Source organism: Papaver somniferum, unplaced genomic scaffold (genome assembly GCF_003573695.1).
Source record: "Papaver somniferum cultivar HN1 unplaced genomic scaffold, ASM357369v1 unplaced-scaffold_21, whole genome shotgun sequence".
Classification (NCBI taxonomy): Eukaryota; Viridiplantae; Streptophyta; class Magnoliopsida; order Ranunculales; family Papaveraceae; genus Papaver; species Papaver somniferum.
In genome coordinates this window covers 1934884-1944946 of record NW_020631041.1, presented here as the reverse complement: position 1 = coordinate 1944946, position 10063 = coordinate 1934884, and the positions used below count along the sequence as shown (strand labels likewise).

General features: G+C 35.6%; 1 protein-coding gene across 1 annotated transcript; it reads right to left on the bottom strand.

The window, feature by feature from the left end:
- Positions 1 to 3277: 3277 nt before the first annotated feature.
- LOC113340082 (acyl-lipid (9-3)-desaturase-like) lies at positions 3278 to 7670 on the bottom strand. Its single transcript, XM_026585304.1, has 2 exons — positions 5841 to 7670; positions 3278 to 3394 (listed from the first exon to the last, which is right to left on the bottom strand). The coding sequence occupies exon 1, from the start codon at positions 7409 to 7411 to the stop codon at positions 6068 to 6070; it is 1344 nt and encodes a 447-aa protein (XP_026441089.1). The 5' UTR covers positions 7412 to 7670; the 3' UTR covers positions 3278 to 3394; positions 5841 to 6067.
- Positions 7671 to 10063: the final 2393 nt, after the last annotated feature.

Genomic DNA, 10063 nt, shown 5'->3' with positions numbered 1-10063 from the left:
AAGAATGAAGTCGCAATGGTAGTTCATTATTATAGTTCATATTGTAGAATGAACTCATGATAGATGTTCTTATTTTCGAATGAAATCATAATGGTAGTTCATATTGTAGGATTGATAAGTCATGTTGTAAAATGAACTTGTAATGATAATTAAGAATGGTAGTTCATATTATAGAATGAACTCGTAATAGTTGCTCATTATGGTAGTTCATATTATAAAATGAACTCGTAAATGGTAGTTCATATTGTAGAATGAACCCATGATAGGTGTTCATATTGTAGAATGAACTTGTAATAATAGTTCATTATACCAGTTCATTTTGTAGAATGAAGTCGTATGGTAGTTCATTTTGTAGAATGAAGTCGAATAATAGTTCCTTTTACAGCTAAAAAACTAAGGTAAAAATTAAAAGCTTTGAAATATAGCGACAATGGTACTTGTTGGAAAGCTTTCGTCGAGGGCTTTCCGAAAATATAAAATTTATCATTTTTGGAAATATGGTTCAAAAGATATTTAAAGTTTTTATTTATTTATTTATTTATTTTTATTAAGAGAGAAAAAAATGAAGAAAATGGTATTCTGCCACTATTAAAGGACTGTGACATCATTGATTACATTATGTGGCGTGGGTACCGTCTATCCTAGGGGACCAAACAATAATTTTTAGGACCAAACAAAAATATATATTCTTAAACAGAACCAAATAGATTGTTGACAGGGTCAACTGGACCAAACTAACTCTAATATGTTATCATTAGGACCACTAGTATGTAACCCGTGCTACGCACCGGGACTGATGAGATCCACTAATTTAGTGTGCGGGGCTTCGCCCCGCGTCCGTGGTTAAATGTGTTAAATTATTTTTGAAAAGTCTTTGATTAGTTTGATCTTTTAAAGGGACGGTGAAATCTGATACCCTTTAGGTATCTAATGATTTGATGATTTAAATTTGGTAAGTTCATTTAGTTAATTATATAGACAAATGTTAAAATAGTTAAAAAGCAGTTGATTCCCTAAATTTTGGATTTAAATTAATTAATTATTATTTATATGCCTATGACTATTTGCAGTTAAACATAATTACACGTTTTCTTTGTCCAACCTTTTTATTTATTAACTAATTATGCTACCACATGCAAATGTGAAATGTAATTTTCAAACAAAACAAAAAGGAGAAATGTTAGAAGTGTAAATGCAGCGTTACTGTAGAGATAGCTTTATTAATATCGAGATTTAGAAGTCCATCAATATAACAGTGTTATGCTGAGTCTAGTTTTACGTAGCACCTTGTCAGCGTTACATGTTTGTCGGTGGTGTTTGAACTATTACTTAAGCTAGTTCCATGATATAGGTTAATAGGTCTTGTCCAAGATGGAAACTGCTCCCAAGAAAAAACACGATGGTGGCACTGTTAATTATAAGATTTGCATCCAGTTTGTTTAAAATTTCCACGACTTAAAAAAATTAAATAATATACTGTCGAGGAATAATAATATGTTTGAAAAGTGGTGTGCCTAAAAATAAATACTCATGCTATCTATAATGTCTATCAATAAATATCATTACCTTCTTCATCTATCTTGACCAACGGTGGTATGTAAGGATCCTTCTCCATAATCTCGTATATAGAGTCGTCGTGTTCATCCTTTCTTGTTACCAGGTCGTTCTTAGTAGGTGCCCGGAGTTGTCCTCTGTCAGGAGTTGTACTCACCCATTCGATTGTATGTCATATAAATTGTATGTCATATGCCTTCTCCGAAGCATTACCACAATGGTATATGTCATATGATTTTAGAGTACTTTAAAGTTTCTTTCTTCAAGTATGAATCTAAGGCTATTGATTTCCCTATTGCAATTAATATTTCTTCTACGCAGTCTATTCGATTTTTAACAAAATTATTTTTTTAGAGATTGTATTCTTTTTTTCCTCGAAAATTATGCTTATCATAAATATTATGCTTACTTTTACATCTATCGTTGGCAAAGCCATCATTTTTGTTAGTTTATTATTACTATCTATAACCACTTCAGCCTTTTGTCCAATTGATGTGAGTATAGCGCTGCGTTACCATTGTATACTATGAGTTGGAGAAATTAACAGTCACAAAGCATGTGTTACATGTCATAAGAAATAGATAAATATTTATTTATTATTACATTTGTCATATAAAATGTAATAAGAAATAAATAGGTATTTATAAATTAACATTTAATATAATTGCACATCCATTGCACCATGACTCGTCTTTCATAAGGACAACACCCAAATTTGAAATTATTTGATGTAACCCGTGCTACGCATCGAGGATGATGGGAATCAGCCCCCATATAGACATCCGCACCAAAGAAGATTTCAATTGACAACATCATTGTGTCAACGCATGAGTTATATTTTATGGATTAATAGTCGGAACCAACTTCACCAGTTACTATATAAAATATCAAATGTGGTCCGTGAAGAAATCCATTTAAACATGAACCCTCTTTTTCATACAGTGTTCAAAGAAAAAAACATGCATATAATTTATCCAATGTACTGTAGTAAAATAAAAATAAACTTAAAATGATAACATCATCGGACTCAGCTACTTATGGGTCTTATAGAAACTATTATTATTGATGACATCTGCTTGAGCTAAAAGTGTTCAATTTCATAAAATAATCTCTTAAAACAGTGGGTTCAAGAACAAAGATTTCTCTTCATCTGTAAGCTCCACCGTGTCTCTACCTGTGGTATCTATTCTTTATTTTGTCCTTCTTTGTTAGTCTCTAACTGAGGTTGTGAACTTCATCCTTCACTTCATCCTTCACTTCATCACCATTTTCATCTAATTCAACCAATGGAGTCATGTCATTATTGTTGTCAATCCGATCACCAAATCTTCCTTAAACGATGTTTTTAACTGTTTTGTCGGTAGTGTACACTCTGCTTTCCATAGAGATTATTGTTAGATAAGTCTACTCGTGAATTTATAATGATCTTGTATATTGTGGAGTGGAAGTTAATGCAAATGAGTCAAAATCGATTTAAGTTTATGGGTCATCATAATTTATATTATGATTCCGTAAATTATATGATGGTCCCATACATTATTGAATGGTAAATTATTTTTCCCGATTGTGATGGTTTCCCTTGTTCTTATTGGCAAGAACCCTTTGGATTTATGATCCTAAAGTGTCGCTATTCGAATTGATTAACATATTTCTGACTCTAATTTAAAATGAAAAAGTGATAGTATACAATATCTTAATACACACATAAATAACAACTAAACATGAGAAAAAACACACTGACAGAAAAATACAACAAATGTCTGCAGGAAGATATAAGAGCCATAACTTTTTGAGCACCGGTTTGCTATTATCAATTCCATCGAACCATTAACTTATTTACCTGCAAATTTTATATTAGTTACAATGAGTCCATCTTGTTGAAGACTTCTAAACCTTGTCGTTTTAAACATAAAGAGGATATTGTTGGCTTCCCCTGAAGGCCAGGATAATATGTTAGTTGCACCCACTTCTTAAACTGTTACATCTCTCCTCGCGAAGTAACAAGGAGAGTGCGTGCGAAAGCAAGGATACATGCATCAAGATGAAGTACCCTACAAGGTACCTGCCGCGAAGTGGGAAAGGACGAGGTAAGATTACTTGGCAGAAAAGGCAAGCCGCGAAGTAGATAAATTGTGGAGCAAGAAAAGAGACAGGTGTCCTGACAGACCCATGTGAGAATAGCGAAAGAAGGGGAAAAACTTTATGGAAAATGGTTCGAGCGAAATATAAAGCACCTCCGCGAGAATGTTGCGAAGTAAAATGAGCTGTAACCCATTAGGGTTGATTAGCCTATAAATAAAGGCCCTTGGGAAAGATTAGTTGGATCGGATTTTAGTAGAGTGGGAGACCTAAGTCTAGAGTGAGATTAGGGTTTCCTTGTATTGAAGAACTTGTATCTTTGTTACTTTGAATGATTTCATCAATAAAAATATTTGTGTTTATATTACTTAACATAACTTAGATCTTGGTGACTATCACTTTGGGTGTGCTACTGGTTTCCGGTAGTTACATTAGTCTCTGACGGATTATCCAAGTGTTCAGGGGCGGAACTACAACCTAGGTTGGGCTGGCTTAAACCACCCCCAAAGCCCACCAGCCTATTTATATTGGGCTAAATTTTAGTAAGCTAATTTTAGACTTAAGCCAGCCTAGCTAAGGGTATAAAATGGTCAAGCCAGGGGTCCCCACTATTTCTGATTCCGCCACTACAAGTGTTGCACGGTTCATAGTTAATTTGGTTTCAGCATTATTTGGGATAGTGCGCGCTATTATCCTAGTCGTGCGTTTGTTGGGGTGACTCAATGTTCAAATAAACAGATATATTCATTTTCTTGGTTTGTTCATTCCATAATGGGACCAAAATAAACAAACTTTGAGTTTGTTCATCCCATAGGAATTGCTCTAATTCCACCTAAATGCCTTATGGTGATACCATCTGGTAACCAACCACCTCCCAAAACCCCGACACATTAATTCAAATTGGAAAGTCGAATACACTTTAATTCAAAAATCACTTTCAAAAGGTATGCACTAATACGTTACAAATCATGCACATTTGTTGCTGTTCTTGAAGCATACACATTGGTGACTTATGAGGCTCGATCATTATAATTTTATTTATTAGTTTACACGAGTGAAGTGTAAATGGCAGGGGTAAGAGTTAATGAGCTAATGAGTGCCCTGAACGTGTCATTTGATGTCTGTTTTTACAAGCCTTTATTATCAACGGTTTCTTCTTTGATTCTGTTAGTGTCAGACTATATATATATATAGTCCTTGTCTGTCTCTTTGAGTTTCTTTCAGCAGGATCTGTCATAACAATTGGTTTCACTCTTTAACTGTTTGTTTCCTCGCTCAGTTTCTAAGAACCTAGGCTGTGTGTCTATATTACACTTTGTAAATGTTGTGCTTTCTTGAACTGTAAAAGAAAATAGTGGATTAGTCAAGGAAACCATCCTTGAGTTGGTGGAGGAAAATGAAAATGGTGTAAATGTTATACATATAGGTTAAACATGTTCTGTTTCTTCCCACTTAAGCCATCCTTTTTTCTTTCTCTTTTACTAATCATGGAGCACTAATCACTTTCAAACTAAAAATCAACCAACTTCCCAGTAAATTTGGTAGGATTTGAATTAGGGGCTGCTGCTTTGGGACTTGAAAACGGAGTGTTAATCATTTCCGCATATTATACGAGTGTTTGCAGGTTTCACATTTAAATAGGTTTCTATAATAATTGTTTATCAGTCTAACAGTCCTATTTTAATTGAAATTTCTGGGTAAACATCAAGTTAAATTTTGTCTTAACGCGTTTTTATTGGTACGTATCAGTTTCTAGAGTAATTTAAGCATGATTTATAAAAGGGATACCAGTTTTACTAAGTGCTGATACCGTTTCATATAGGACAAAAAGATTCCACCGGTACTGGTTGTTGGATCGGTCAGCACTTAGTAGGACTGGTATCCTTCTTTATAAATCGTGAATTTAAGGGGTTAATGTCATGGATCATAGTGGAAGACCTCACTTTTGGTTTTCCCTTCTCGGTCTATCATGAGAAGGTAGAAATAAGACTAATAGGTGCATAATGTGGCAGAGTTGCAAGGGACCATAAAGAAATTTAATTACAGAGAAGAGAAGAGCCTTCAAATTTATAGCTTAGATTTCAATGTCACATAGTGTGATTTTCTTCTGTGTACGCAGCAATGTAACATGCATAGATATGAAGACACTAGAAAGAAATGCAGATTATAAGCTACATCGTAAACATATAAGCAAAGATATATAGTACCTTAATAACTTGATCCTCAGTGGAAAGAGTTGAGCAAAAAGGATACGGATGCCAGCATTAAGCCTGCAGCTTGAGGCAGAACTGGTACCTAAACAAGCTGTCCATTCCGTAGAACCGGAGAATAAACACTCTATGCCTGAAAATACTGATGAAATCTCTGCTGAAACCAACTGAAGAATACAGCCCCTCAAGGAAACTGCATTAGGATGAAGCTCCGTGGAACTTCTCTAACCATGGGTGTTCACAGCTTCCCAGACCAAGTTTTTGGGGATTGGGTTCGTAAGATCTCTTGCCTGTAATGCTGCATTTCTTAGAGTTCCAATGGTGAGTACATTAGCTTCCCAAAACGACACACATGTGTAAGGTAGCTTATGCTTGGAACAAAGTTCCTTGACGAATGGAGAGATTTTCCTCAAATGACATCTAGGCAATCTAGGGAACAAGTGATGTTCAACCTGGTACTGCAATCCACCATGAAACCAATCCATCCAAGAAGGGCATGTAATATCAAGCGAACCCGTTGTTTGCTTCTCAAACCAATCGTTTCCGCTGGGAGGACCCATATAGATGCTCGAAGAAAAATGATTCAAACAGAACTGAACATGCTGAATTCCAGTAACAGAAAAACTGGCAATCACAAACATTACTCTTTCACCCCAATTCGGCAAATAAGAAACAAGTAGAGGAAACCAAATCCAAAACACAAGTAGACCCAAAATCTCCTGCCATCTATTCCTCACCGGTCTCTTGGAAAGCAACAACATGAAAGATTGAGCAAACAAATTGATCCTAGCCAAACACATAACAGGATAAAATGTCCAATGCTGATAACTCACTAAGAACCTAGTAAACGAATCGAACTTCATAGTCCTATCATAGAAGTAAGACACCAACGAATTAAAAAACTGCGAAGACACGGCGAAAAACGGCATATGCTGAAGATCTGGATCAAAATCAAGACTATTACAAGCAATATGATGTGCATTGTGATTCCATTTCCACCAAGCAATACAAATCCCAGATAAACAATTACCAGTAAGCACTTGAGCAAATCGATTATACTCAGGTGTTGACATAATCTGATAATGTCCTGAATCATGACCTAACCAACCACTTTGAATCCACACAAACCCCATCATTCCACCACTACCAAGATGAACCCAGACATTATCAGACATTAAAATACCATAAACACTTAGAAACAACAAAACCACAATAACAACCATAGAAATTGCAACCCCATGACCCTTTTTCTCATATAAACCAGCTCTAGTGAATTCAGAAACCAATTTCCTGTAATCTTTAGAAACTTGAGAAACTTGATAATCTTTTAAATACCCGATGAAAAATTCATCAAGATATTTCCATGCTGAACCAGGATGAAATGCAACAAATGCATTAGTAACATCTTGACCAGCCAGATTAAGTAATGGGGTTTCACCACCTGGATGATTTTTCACCCAATCTGTTACATTATAGACTTTCCCTTGTATTGAGATCCATAGATCTCCGACTTTATTGTGAGTTTTTAACTCTTCAGTTGTAATGTAGTGTTTCTCTTGATCTTCCATTTGACAGAAACAAAATCAAAATTAAAACTTTCAGAAAAAGAAGTTAGTACCTTTCAAGTTGTTCAGATCATTTTTTTTTTCTGGAACAGAATATCTCTATCTTGATAATGATTTGGGAGGATCTTGTGAATAATTATCCCTATATTTTATGAGTGGTTGTTGTAAATATGGAAAGAGGGTGTGTTGGATACAGGGACAGGGAGACAATAGGAGTAGGCAGTAATGTGAGTGGACTGTGGAGTAGTACTAGAATACTGGTAGTGGTGGTGAGTGTCAGTGAGGAAGAGATATTTTTAAACCAGGGTGGCACTTTTGGAATTGGAGGAGCATTGATTGAGGACGGGTCAAGAGCATATTCCATTGATTTATACTATCTAGTGTTTTTTTATCAAAACACACAAATTATTGCTATTTTTATTTTTATTTTTTTTTTCCCCTTAGGGACATGTTTCTTGACCATACAAATTCCATGGAATTACAAACATACCAAAAGCAGAAGTCCGTAGTAGAAATCAGACACAAAAGTATTCGCTTTACAAAAAGAATTAGTATTTTTTATTTATTGAAAGTATACTGAAATTTTATATCTAATTAACTTTTTATTTTTTGATTTCTAGAAATCGAAAAGTTATTTTTAAATTTGATCCAAAATGACTGGCAATGAAGTTTTCTGGAAATAGTCATGAGATTGACAACATATAACCATATATTGTAAAAACATGGAAGAGCATTCAATAACAGCTGTCTATCTCCGAACAGATATCATTCGGTTTACGAAATCTCATGCGAAACTTGTGATACAATTATACGCAAAATAGCGATCAACTTGGGAGATGGATTTTATGAGGTGGGAAGTGTTTTAGAAAATAGAGATTTTGGAGTGGTAAATGTTCTCCATTCCTGCTCCAATTTCGAAAATTATTTTTTGGGATATCTGTAACAAATTTCTGAAAGATTATCCTCAGAAGATAGTGTTGGATATTTTCAAGATTGTTTGCCGCTATCCGGGGGGCGTAGCCCCTTTCGGCTGTGTTCGACCTAGAAGTTTCTATTCAAATTTGAACAGACGCGTCTCTCTCATAAGCCACCATTAATGGTTTTTGGAAGTGTCTGTTGGTGATGAAAAGGCATTACTAACAAGCATGAATATCCCTATAAATAGTGAAGGTATTCTCCCATTCTCATCAATTAATTAAACTTGTTTTCTCTCTTTCTAAAGCATCATCAGAAACCTTTTTGGTGTGTTCTTGATTGGGCCAAGGGGTACAAACCTTGAATGCAATTTCTCTGTTGTAGAGCTTTCAATGTATCCCGAAGGCATTATTTCGCATACCTGTTGTAATCGCCAATTGATATTGGAAGGGTAGAAATAATTGTCTAAAAGAAATTTATTCGAGCCTTGAAAGTCAGGAGTACAACAATTTCTACGTATTTAATTCATCCTCTATTTGAACCCATTTTCCAACAGATAGTATCCAACCAAATCGTCTTGTCATCCTGAAATATTATTTAAATATCATGTTAGTCAGAAAATAGAGGAAAAAAAAAGATCTTGTTAATTAATTTAACTTTATCCTAAACATTCATTCTGAATGAATATATATATATATATATATATGTATGCTCTAATCGATTTTTTTTTATTATTACTACTGGATAAAGAGTATTACATTAACTAGTTGGAAGCCTGACAAGCTAAGCTCCAACAACATACTACTACATAAATTGAACAGGTTGATGTGCTAGCCTACCAGCGAGCCCCATGGTTAACTTAGCCAAGGGAGCTGAAGCGGATGAGAGGGCTGAGATTGTGTCACAAGGGGAGCAAACTAACTCTACCTTCCATGTTAATTTCAGTAATATTACGCCATAGGGGACTCGAACCTGGGACCTCCTTGAACGCATGAACTCATGGGTAACCTAACCAAGTGAGCCGAAGCGGATGAGATTGTGTTACAAGGGGGACAAACTAACTCTACCTTTCATGTTAATTTCTGCAATATTACGCATTGGGGACTCGAACCTGGGACCTCCTAGAACGCATGAAACTTTGGGGAACAGAGATGACCAGCTACGCCATTGGGTAGTCGAACCTGGGACCTTCTGGAACGCATGAAATTTTGGGAACGGAGATAACCAACTGAGCTAGGTACCCGTTTTTTTTTTTTTTTTTGAAGCTTGGTATAGGCTCATCCGTACCCCTGGCAGCGTAGCCATCGAGCCTGCTCCCACGAGCAGACCCGGCCCATTCCCACAACAAATATGTAAGTATTTATATAAGAGAAGTATCTCATGATATCTCCAAACTCGTGAGCGGAAACTCGATCCGCTGACCTCCTATTAGAGAGTCAGGCTCCTTGCCAACTGCGCTAACCATTGATGGTTAATCTTTTAGTGGATAAATTGCTTTTTTGTTTTTAACTAAACGACCCACTTAACCAAGTTATACTCGTGAATCATAAATATGAGGCTCATGCTAAGATCATTCTCAACTTACTTAGAATGAAGGAGTAACTTGCATGATTATTTACAACAATTGGCTTCACTCTACCAGCTTCTTGGAACCTTGTGATATGGGGGCTATACCAATTTTGGGGTCATGCAGATTGCAGAATATTTTGGGTCATCCATTGAGTTTGAAGGAAGCCAGAT